Source organism: Apis florea, unplaced genomic scaffold, assembly GCF_048593485.1.
Source record: "Apis florea isolate Af1SG1 unplaced genomic scaffold, ASM4859348v1 contig_1603_pilon, whole genome shotgun sequence".
Lineage (NCBI taxonomy): Eukaryota > Metazoa > Arthropoda > Insecta > Hymenoptera > Apidae > Apis > Apis florea.
The window spans coordinates 700,345-713,429 of NW_028256408.1; the positions used below are offsets into that span (position 1 = coordinate 700,345).

General features: G+C 29.5%; 1 protein-coding gene across 10 annotated transcripts in view; it reads right to left on the reverse strand.

The window, feature by feature from the left end:
* The window catches only part of CASK (peripheral plasma membrane protein CASK), a 235,986-nt gene that overhangs the window by 189,691 nt on the left and 33,210 nt on the right, over nucleotides 1-13,085 (reverse strand). For 7 of the 10 annotated variants that reach the window (XM_086902908.1, XM_086902727.1, XM_086902771.1 and 4 more), the window contains exon 6: nucleotides 3,212-3,280. The exons of 2 other annotated variants lie outside the window; for them this stretch is intronic. In XM_086902908.1, coding sequence (XP_086759034.1) covers nucleotides 3,212-3,280 — 69 coding nt within the window. Of the gene's footprint in view, nucleotides 1-1,758; nucleotides 1,846-3,211; nucleotides 3,281-3,679; nucleotides 3,685-13,085 lie in introns of all 10 variants that reach the window. One more of the 10 variants, XM_086903179.1, reaches the window with a different exon arrangement.

Below are 13,085 nucleotides of genomic sequence, written 5' to 3' on the forward strand. Positions count from 1 at the left end.
ATAGAGCAACGTTTTATTTTAATCCACACTGAGAGATAGCGGATCGAATAAACAATATAGATAATTCTATTTTGATTTAAATTGATATCGAAATTCAAATCTGATGTATAATTTATAGGATCGTGATTTTATGACATTCGCAAATCTCATCTTTAATCCTCTCTTCCGATCTGCTGGTTGAAATTTTGATCACGAACGAAAGCTGATACGCACCGATCATTTTAACGCATTGCTAGATCCGCTCCATCTGATTCTCACCGTTTGAAAATCTTGAAAACAGTATTGTCACGTACTTGACATTGCTTATTCATTCCTTTTTTTCCCCCTCCTCTTTTTAATTTATTTCAGTTGTTCATTTATCGATTTCGAGAGAAGTTAATTAAAATTTGCTGCCGCCCGTTCGAATTGAGTGGAATAAATCTAGATATGCACATTGATTTCGAAGAGAAATATTTTTCGCAAATACGGATTTATTTTTTATGAAATTTATCTTTTCTCATTTACGTATAGTTTGATGATCGTACGATACAAAAGAGGATTACATTTTAAAATATGTGATACCTAGACAAATAATATTTTCAATAATCTTTAAATGCAAAATCATTATCATGATATATTGCAATGATGTATATATGTGTAAAACACACATTCATGTTTAAACACTTACGTTCGAATGTTCACTTGCATGATATTATTTTTTTTTTTTTAAAAACAGATGGAAAATATTGATGATGTACGACACCACAGATAACAAACGATAAGACAAACACAAAGGCATACATATATAGGCAGACACATAGAGACAGGCTAGTCTACCGCTACGAACAATGACGACACAAACAAGCCCAACAATCGGGCAATTTCTGAACGCAATCAGACTAAACAAGAAAAACATTGAAGAGTTTATTACGTATCAAAAGGAGTGACGATTAAAAATTACTTTAAAAATCAAATTCAAAATTTCTTCATCCTTTTATGAATACGCGCCATTCAATACGATACTTACTCATAACGAGCAAAAAAAAGTTTTACATATATTAATTAATTTGATAATCTTCTTTTCTTTCTTCTTTAATCGTCAAAAAAAAACCCTTACTGATTATTGACACTATTTTTAATTATAAAAATGGACAAGAAAAATCGTAATGAACCCTTCAATCATAGAATTCCCTATAACGATGAAGCAGAAGTTGACTCATACTCTACAAAACGGGGGACACGTCGACGTAGGGGGAACAAACCAAGGTAACGAGAACAGAAACAAAGAAACAAGAGAAAATAAAAAATATATAAATGGGCCTTTCTGTCTTGTTCTCGAGATATTAGGCAGCTCGACGACACAACGTGTATTTGTCACTACGCGGGCCTGCACAACGATTTTACAGGAACAAACTACCGCACGTAGGTCAAGTGGAGTGTCTACGCAGACACTACGTGTTGTTCTGAAGCTGACATAATCGAACGACACGCGGGGGTAGAACGAATATGCGTGCCATCGAAAACCAGGAACGATTTTAATCGATCCCCTTTTAGTTGTAACGATATGACATCGTCACAAGAGAAATCGAACCAATCTTTTGAAACCCATCGAGAGGGTGTGTGCGCAGGTGTTAGTATTCGAACGAACGATTCGATATAGACGAGAATATTTCGAAGGAGAATTTCGAAAGGTTTTTTTCTTTTTTTTTTTTCATTCGTTTTTCGTCGTTTCTACCCCCGGTTCTCGTTATTATGCGGATGTGACAGGCATACGAATACCGATATTGTCCTCCGTATCGCTCACTAGCGAATCCTCGGCGTCGGTCAGGTCCTCGAAAGGGAAATTGCAGCTCGGAGACGTCAACCCTATCGAAAGAACACAGACAAATAGGACAAGGATCGTTATCGGCGGAGTAATTTTCGGGTTGTGTGGCGTCCGCCATCATCGCGACGATAAGAGGAGGAGCTTATCGTCATCGCCGTTATTCGTAGAGGAAGACAGACCTGTGTTTGTGTCATTGTATCGAAGAATCGAGTTTGGTACGGGTCAGAGCATCGAGTCGTGGAAAACGGATTTTTCTAAACCATTCCTTTTTTTGGCATAGTTGCGTCTTTATCCGGCCAATTGAATGTTAACCTCGTTGACTCGTTTGGTCCTTGCGGATAAAAAGGGGTGCTGCTTTCTTTAGTTAGTTATTATTGGCAATAAATTTGCCATTCCATCCGTTTGCTTTCGAACGACTTCCTTTGGATACTGTGGTGTCTTGTTATATGTATATATATATATTGTATATATATACATTTATGTATATAAAAATAAAATGGGTCATTGTATTGTAATTGCTATTAAAAAATTGATCGCGAAATTTGAATGAAAATATGGATGTATAAATGGTACAGAGATGGAATCTACGATACATTGAGAACATTGATAAATGGAGTCAAGTTAAATTCAAGTGCATTGTAACAAAGAAATTGAAAATAGAATGTAGAGTATAATTTTTAGATACGAAACTTAGTTTTTAAAAATGTGAATCAAAAATGGAATCTTCCTTTCCCTTTTATATTGAATTAGCTTATTTTTTATTTTTCATTTACTTTGATTTTTAACGAAAAATTTTCTGGGCTTATGATATTCTAATTCTCTAAAATGATTTTCTTTTTCCGAAATTCTAATTCTTTCCCGTTTCTCTACATACAGAATTTGATCAGAATTTTCGAAAAAAATTTCAATTTTCCAAAAAACAAAGCTTCGTATTAAAAAAAAAAAAAACTCACGTTAGAATCTATTCTTATATATAAAACCACGTAACATTATTTGTATAATTATTTACATTGAAAATCACATCGAACAATAGTGAAAGATAGGGGATAATCATGTTTTTCAAATACCCTCTTGTCCAAGGGTTTTTCCTTTATTTCGAATTCCTGTCGGGTTAAGGTTCGATAAAACACACGGTGACAAGGTGACAGTTTTTCAGACTGTTCTCAGATCGAAGTTTCAGACTCGTGGTCGAAATCTGAACGCGAATAAGCAAGCAAGCAAGCAGTGGCAGCTTCTAGAAGTACAGTAATGTGAGAGGGGCACACGGATCGGGTTAAGATAGTAGCATAATGTGTATCTGTGAATATATGTGGTTCTGTATATGTGTTTGTATATGTGAGTGTGTGATACATATGGCATGATGATACAACCTGCGGAAGTGATGATTAAAGGTTAGGTCAGGCTTACCCTCGTTGTCGGCCTTCAAGTAGAGCTGCCCCTTTGGGCTCAGACACTGCCGATACTCGTTGTAATACTCTGTATTCATTCAAACCAAATTTCAAGTTATCAAATTTTATCATTTTAAGCGATGCTCTTTCCTCGCGTAGCTATTCATCAAAATTTTCTATAATAAATTTCTGGAACGTTTTCAAGCGAAATTGCGGACAATACGCAAATTCTATAATAGCGCAAAATATTTTTCAAGCTTTATTACAGCGTAGCGAAGAAAATTTGTAATATACACTGTGTGAAATTTTCATTACTAGAATCGAATATAATTTTATTTCGATCGATTTCGTTGCATAATTATTTTCTCAAATATTTCAGTTTTTTCAATGCTATTCGTTTTATGCTGATAAAATAAACATGTTCTGTTTTATAGTTATAATTATTATAAACTACATGATACGATAAAAATTCTTGAATGCTACTAACACATTCTTTCATCGCATTTTCTAATGTGAAAAAGAAAGAAACTAGGAACTGAAATTAATAGCGAAAAATACCAAAGCCTCGTGTTTCGTGTATGGAAAGCGAAAAAAAAGTAACAAAACCTTTTTAATATATTGAATCGATAATATGATAATAAAAATTTTAATAACACACCCGCTTTGATACTATCGAAAAAATATGTAATAAATATAGATATTAGAAAGAAGATTAATTTTAGCGTTAGAAAAGTAGGCTACTATTGTCCAAAAAAAAAAAAAAAGGGAAGAAAGGAACATCTTTCGTCTTTCTCAAATTCGTTAAGCAGTTCATTTAGAAACTCATGAATCCAAGAAGATCCAGTTTTCGAAGATACGAAGTTTGCTGCTCCACTTTTAAGGCTACTTTTCTCTTTGATATTTGCGTTTTTCTTATTGTTCGATACCTTAAATTAGTTTCGAAAGTTGGAAAGTTACATAATAAATATAGCTTTCGACGAATTTAACATCTGCTTTAATCATGACAAATTTCTCCAATAATTCCAAGAATTCCTCTCTTTGGATTTTAAATTATTGCTATTTATCGAATAAAACTGCGAGAAAATTGGACTAATTATTAAAAATAAACATTTATTTAAAATGTTAATTTTAATCGATAAAAAAGTAAATTACCAATATCTTAAATAAATAAACTTGTGAACTCATGTGCACAATTAGCATTAAAATTAAAAATATAATCTATATAATAAAAGAAAAACAGTTTTTTCTTATTACTACATAAAAATATATAATTATGATATTAAAATTTGATTTTTTATAAATACTATGAAATATAATAATATATTTAATTCAATAATTTAAATACGACAATATTTTAAATTAACTAAATTATATTTTAAATTAAATTAAATTAAAATATTTAATATTTAATAATAATAAAAAGCAAATTTTCACAATGTGAGAAAAACCCAATTTTATTTTTTTTCAAAATTCAATTAGGTAGACATGAATATTACAACTTTTGTCTTTATTTTATAGAATATTTTTAGAATAATTATAATCTTAATTTATAGACAATTAACAAGAAAAGTTGATTCAAAAATTTTTTATATAACAATAGCTTCAATATTTTATTAATCTTCTATTTCCAAATCATAAAATTAATATATAAAAAATTTTATACAAGAAATAACAACTATCGTTTTTCTGTTCTACTGACATGTAACAAAGCTTACTTAGATTATTCTGTTCCTCAGCTATGAGATCTAAATTCAAAAAAATGTGCAATAAAGTCAAAGTTCGTAAAGTGACAGTAATTGAATCTTTTATCCTAATTCTACAATTTCATTTCGCAACAATTGCAATATTTATGCAAGAAAAATAATATTTACTAATAAAAAGGACATTTTCTACGAAATAATCCCGAAAAATATCGCTCTAAAAGAAACAAAATTTAGAAAATGAAAAAAACTTTTATTCGAATAAAGTAAATATTTGTTCATTCACAATGCCCTATGAGAAGAATCTTTTCTCAATGATAATCTCATCTACTCGATCCTCGAATTGAAATGCGCCCAGCTTAAAATTACAACGAGGCGCAGCACATACTTGTTTTAGATCCTCCGTAACATTCTTTCGCAAACAACTCGGATCAATACTCCACATCTCCTACGAAAAATGTATCGTGGTATCTGTTTCCACGTTTCAGTCAGTTCTCAACGCGGAAAAAACTAGGAAAGAACACGGGTGCATGAAAAATAAATTTAGCCGCCTCTATTCAGACAGGGATCGGGGAACGAGGGGACGAAATCATTGATTTTACGGCATGATTCATTGATTTTATACGAATCACGGAGCATGAATGAAAGTCTGACCACTTACGCATGAGCACCGAGTGAAGTGGATCGATTGCTATAACAAAGTGCATTTTATCAACGGCTCTTAACGGCGATACGATCAAATGTGGAGCGACAATTCCTCCTACGATTATCATTAAAACGGATTTATAATAATAAAACAAGAGTACAACGGTGGTTGGAAATATCGGGGATTTTTTTTTTTTTTTTTTTCTTTATGAATGAAAGAGTTTTATCTACGTTGTGCACTTGCGATAAAGAAGTTGAAATTAATTATTGTATTACGATTGAACCTCGATTATTCGCGTATCCGATTATCCGTGCGTTCAATTACCAAATAATCTCGATGCCTGAGATTAACTGGAATTACGAAGCGCATTTTCTCTGTAAATTTGCATGATACAATGAAAATATTTGCTGAATATTTGTTGAATGAAAATATATATGAATTGTGGATATTAAAAATTTTTAAATGAATGGTGAATTTTCTTCGTTAAACATTTTGTCTTAGTAAAATTTTATAAGAAAAAAAAATATATATATTTGGCTCTCCAAAATTTAAAAAAAAAAAATATATTTTTTAATCAATTTGTAGATTATTCTATCTATTTCTGTTTATAATTTTGATTTTTTAAAATCTTAATATAAAGATCCCTTTCTACTTAAAAAATTTGTATAAATTATTTTTCTAAACTAACTAATTTTATAAATATTATTCTATAAAAATAGCGATACATAGTTAGTTTTATGGAATAAGAAAACGTTCATTTTGTTGCTCGAAAGATTAGTAAAAATTTTCATTGAAACACACAGAATTGACTTCGTCGAATCGAGGTGGGGCTGAATTGCCAGTGGATTAAGGCTGTTTATTTATCGACGCGTAAAAAGACCTTAATCTACATGAATATTGAAACCTTTGACACGTTCACAGGCTGCCTCAGGGTTTTATCTGAAAACCAAAGTTCCGTCTTTTTCGCATAGTGTTCAAATGTGTAAATTGACATTGGCGTGTCTGATGAAATCCTGATGAAGCTAGCTTCAATACTTCGAAACGAACGTTTTTCCAAAGAAAATAAAGAAAAGTTCTGGAAGCTGAAAAAAACTTCAAAAGCTTGGAAAATAAGTACGAGAATATTAAAATCTTTGACATTTTCGCTATCTGACATCAATCACGCAATCTGAAATCTGTACATGTTCACTTTTTTTAAAAATTCTTATCTTTTTATGTAGCTTTTATCTGATTACATTGTTATTAAGAATCGAAATCTAACATTATAACTAGGAATTGTGATAAATTACTCGAAATCAATGTACTGATAAGTATAGCAATATAATAATAAGTAAATAAAATAAGATAAAATATAAATACATTGAAATGTAATTCTTAAATAAATTTTAAAAAAATTCGAAAAAAATCTTCTTTCTTTTTAACTCTATCTCTTTATCAACTCTAACTATTTTTTGAAATAGCCAATGACTATTGATTATTTACTGTGAAACATTGTATAAATAATAATTCATTTACGTATTGTTAATTTAAGAAATTTTAATGCCTGAGATTAATTGGAATTACAATTTTGAGATTGTTCCCTTTATCATCCACATTAAAATGAAATTTTCAACCCTTCTTTTCCATTTGACCAAACATGAAACTCACATAGCGAAAGGTCTTGATGATAAGGCAGATTTTCCTATTATTCCGTCTGAATTTCAAGCAGTAACTCCTATATCACAATCACAAAATGTGATCGAGCATTGTTCCGGAATAAAATCACTTTTCAAAGATTTTCCAGATCGTTTATTTTTTATGGCTTTCGGTAAATACATGTATTTTCAAATCTTGCAATAATCAAAAGTGTTGATATAATAAATTAACGCTAATTTTTTCAACATTCTCAGAATTCATTCTAATTGCCAATAATCAATGGAAAAATCTGTTCGATTTCACGTGTAAATATTAACTCACATTTATATTCGTAATGATTTAATATATAACACATAATTGACTTATTTTTTCATAAAAAAGTATTTAAAAATATATATTTGCAATTGACGAATATTTTATCAAAGCCTAATCTCCTGACAATAATAAGAGTTCAAAAGAAAATTAATTACATAAATATTTGAAGTTTCTATAAAAAAAATTCACAAGAAGAAAAATTTATTTTCGATAAAACAAATTTTTAATATCTCCATTAATTCTTTTCAAAATTAATAATTCCATTTATCTGATTATTTCACACTTTTGGCTCGATTTCAAAGAGATATGATTTCTGTTTATATCCGCAGGATATACTTTCAACAATTTATTAATTGATAATATCATTAATAATATACCATACCATCGTAATAATATACCAACATGTGTGATGTACCATATATCATACTCAAAGAAATGTATGTATGTCACATAGAGATCTAGATCTAATTTTCTGATAAAAAAATACACACGGACAACTTCATTTGAAACAAAACACCGTAGTCAGAAACTCAGAAACAGAAAGGATTATTAATAGATGTTTTAGCTGTGTTTCACTACTTATATAGATACTCATCATATTTATGACGATAATATTTAATAACAAGAATCGAGTTTCGTGCACTATGTAAATACACCCTTAAGATCTTGCACACATCTTTTGAGAAAGATAATAACTGGATAGTGGTTGTAAGTTCGTAAGCGTATAATCCAAGACTCGGTCTCATCAAGGTGTATTTTTCTTCATTAGTCGCTACTTCCTTCCCTCAGAAATAGAACTGTCTACGGAAGACTGATTAGACTTTACTTTCTTGCTATTAATAAGAATACGTATTTAAAAAGAAAGGGAATATCCCTCTAATTGCATTTTTTTTCAATCAAAAATAATTAGGTAAAAATATTTTTATTTTCGTTTAATAAAACCGTAGATTACGATACTCTGTTAACTTTTCTAAAATACCATCGAAACGTAAAAATGTCTTCTCTTTACCGCGTTCGTGGTTTATAATGGTTTTTATTTCAACATATAAAATGAATTTTTGTTGGCCACCACTCGTAAACACGTTTATCTCGGAAAAGAAAATAAAACACGACGAAGAGGAGAATATATAGAGCGAAAATATAGTGAAGTTTTGGAATAAAATTAAAGTTATTATCATAAAATATGGTAAAGTGAGAAATGTATATTTATCCTTGAATAGATGAATCATTAATTATGGATCAAGAGCGTTTCTTTTTTTTTTCTTCTTCTCGAAATTGATTAAATCAATATATATACTTTTTACTTATTAATTAATTTAAATTATCTATTTAAAGAATACGCAAAGAATAATTATTAAAGAAAGAAAAGACATTTTGATTTTAATAAAAAAAAAATATAAAAAAAGCTCGAAAAAAATTTATAATAAATATTCATCAAATCTTGTCATTAAAATAATAATAACAAAACTACAAATTTATTTCTACAAATTTCACTTGAAAAATAAAATGGAATTATCAATTCCCTACATATTATATTTATAATACAATATTTTTCATGCGTAACTTTATAACAGATCATCTTTTTGATCCATACATTCACATAATTGAATTATAAAATTCAGGTCAAACAAACGAAATTCATTAAACACGAAAAATATTATTTCAATAATATCATTTTTACACATTTCAAAATATTTACTGTCAAAACATTCGTATCCCCCTTTTCAAAAAACGTGAATGTACATACGAAAAAAAAGGAGATAAGTTGGATGAATTGATTTGTAAAAAAAATTTCAAAAAGATTATTTTGAAATCAAATTCCTTCGAGATAATATTGAGAGTCAAAAAATGAGAAAAATTAAAAAAAAAAAAAAAATAAAGTAATGAAATAAAAAAAAATAGTACAACGTGATTAATTATCACGTATTTTGTGTTAGCTTTTCACGCATAAAAATGTATTTACAGGGAATAATCGAGGTTCGCAAGTAAAAAGTAACGAGAAATTGCAATCGTGTAAATCAAATTAGGTATATAAATCCCAATATCGTACTTTAGAAGTCTTGATCAAATATAAACTCTACTTACCGTAGTATCATGCTATATCGAAGCAACAAAAGGAAAATGATCATAATTAAAATGGACACCAACGAAGATAATCGTTAAAAAAGTAACGAGGAGAATTTTTTGGACGGAAAAATAACCGATAAAAGCCGTTGCATTCTGCACATTGAACATCGAGAAATTTCGAATACGACTGCCAATCATCGACCAAGCCAGCCAATAATGAAGAATAGTGCATTCAGCAGAGAGAAAGAGAGACAGAGACACGATACAAAAACACCAAGTGTCTTTGAAAAATTATTCTTAACGAACGTTTGTTAACACGTTTTGTTTCGGTGTATATAGAAAAGAAAAAATAAAGGTACATGATATATACTACTGTTCATAAATATTTGCACATTGATAGATGTAGATTTGTATATTTGTAATAAGTATCTATTTGAATTTTACCAAAATATAATTGAGAATAAATTAACGATTCAAAGCAATATTTACTATGTTTGAAATTAATATGAAATTATTTATTAGAATAGCTATTTGTACATTTATATTGCATTTATTATTATTTATATAGATTAATTAAATGTAAATAGATCATATTTGGTATTATTATCAGTAACACTTGATATGTAGTACGAAAATTAGGTAATAAGAAAATAAAATGCAAAATCTCTAAATACTTTATCAGAAAACAAAGATATGCAAATATTTTTTAAAATAAGGATAGACAAATAAATATCGATAAATTTTAAAAGAATCTGATAATTAATTTATATAAAAAAAATCATTGTAAATTGTTGTACATTTATATAACTTCAAAAAATTAAAATATATCTTGTCAAAAATGAATACAGCATTCAGATATTTTTGAACAGTAGTATATACATGTATACTATCTTTGTATACATTCTGAAAAGGCAGCATTCGATCCAATTCATCTTCTAATCGAACTCTTTATGATACTAAAGCTATAACAAGGAAGCTTTCTTGTCGATTCATCCTCCAATAATCGTCTTTTCGTGTAATTAAGTGGCTCTTTTCATTTGCAAAGACGTTAATCAGCTTTGTCTACAAATATGTCACTCTGCTGGCAGCAATAATGTCCTAACTCTGAGGGTAAGCTCATCTCCTTGCCTCTGAATCTTTTAAGGCAGCTTCTATAACACTGTCTAGTGAAAAGGAGGTCGCGTAGCTCAACGACATTCGTTAAGATCGTTCTCGTAAATAATGGATCCCAACCAACACATATTCAAACACTGTTCTTTTCTGCTGGTTATTCGTGAAAAAAAAAATTAACAACATTCGTAATATTCCGTGTAAATCTCACTTAATACTACAAAGATGAGAAGATGAGCGAATTCGAAGGCAAGGATACACGAGTAATTCACGAAAAATATTTAATTAACGTTCTATTTAAAAGCATTTGACTACTTAAAATTCGACTTCTTTTTTTTTTCTTGTTTTTTTTTTCTCTCCCTCTCTTTTACTTTTTGCGAAATGATTTTTCTTTAGGAAACATCTTCCGTTGGAATATATTTTCACTGACTGAAAAACGCTGAAACTCGGCCATTTATCGGATACGAGTAAAAGTTCTCTATTAAGAAACTTTATATGTTTCTAAACTCTCATTCGAATTCGTTTTTAATTACCGTATACTTTATATTTTTAAAGCAAAGTAAAAGCTTTTCCAGGAAAATTTGGATTTTTGATTAAAAAAGTAACCTGTTCGATAATAGTTTTGAGAATAAATCGAAAATAAAAATGATAACAAAATGGAACATCAATTTTCCTTCGAAATCTAATCCGATATCAATACTATAATGAAACTTAGAAACAGAAATTTATTATCGCAAAATATGATAATTACCCACTAATAATAACGTGCTAAAATTATATAACTAACAAATTCTACTAAAATCGAATTGAAATTAATCGTTACTAACATCTTTTTTTGCTACAAGATTAAAAAATGTGTGTATTTAAAAAAAATTACGATAATAATTTGCAAATTATATCGAATGCTGCCTCTCCAATGTTTGCAAATAATAGAAGCGTACGTGTGTCACGATATTAACGCGAGTTCCAGTAGTAAAATTAATAAGTATCGTGTTAAAGTCAAGTTGGCGGCGGCCATGTTAGATCCGAACGATGTTAGCTCTCTTCTAGAACTAACAAGGAACATAAGAAACGTTAAAGTGCCCTTTCACCTTTGCCACACTTCTCTAGATAACCGAGTTTGCTTACTTTGTACACAGAGGAATTGGTAATTTATTATCATTCACACGTCGCGAACGCCTATAGCAACTAACCTTTTCACTATCGTGGCATACTATTTACATACATAACTGGTTTGATAACTAGATCCTTTGTGGCGGTTCTCGACAAAGAGAACATCATTCATTTGAAATTAATTGTTGAGCAAGCAACATTCGATTTCGAATTAACTCGATCAACCGATTTGTGAAATTTTAATCGCGTGACTTAAGTTTGATGTTGATTGCTTTTTGATATTTGATCGTTTCGGTTAATCGATTGTAGTAAGATTGTATGTTTTTCTAAATGTGTGGAAAATAATGAATCTCTTAAACATTAAATGGATTTATATTTTGATGTGATATAATTTAATTTCGTAAATATTATTATTGTAAAATGGGTACTATAGTTTCATTAACTCCGCCAATATTTTAAATATTTATTAATCGATCTATTAAATCCTATATAAATAAATCAATATTGCATAATAGTATTTTATATATCAATTTTATTTTAGAAATATAAATATTAGAATAATACTTCCCAGTAAATTAACTTCCTATCTTCAATGCATTTCATCTTATACAAAATTGATCTGTCCTCTTCCATCCCCTTAACACTATTCAATCTTCATCTTTATCAAATCCCTAATATTCAAAAATATTACTTTATATTTTGATAAACATCGAATCGATGTATTTATAAACAGAATGAACTACATAACATGATTAATTACACTCTTACTATCTTATATCCATTCAATTTTATCATATGATATGATTTAAAAAGAAACCATGATAAATTATCGAATTATTTTGAAACTGCTTCGAAATCACCAACGATAAGAAATAAACGCTTCACTAATGACGAAAGTACTCAGCAATATATACTTTAACCTAAGATTCGCCCTTATATGTATAGATACTACATAATAAAACAGCCCTTCAATCCCCTCCAACTGCTCGTTCGCTACAATCACAATTTTTCAAATTACGACAATTCTACCTATAAAAAAAAATATAAAAAAAAGAAAAATCGATTCAATTTATAGCTCGATCAATATATATAACTACCGATTGCAAGGTGGTATATACGTGAAATGTAGAAAGGACGAGTGAGAAGGAGCGCGAATATTTGGCGAAGAGAGCTAACGCCGTAGCGGTCGATTCCCTCGAGATGTACGCAGGAAAGAGTACGTTCCCTTGGAACGTGTATGCACGCAGATATATAAACGTGGAGAGAGAGAGAGAGAGAGATAAGGAGAAAAGAAAGTGTTAAAACAT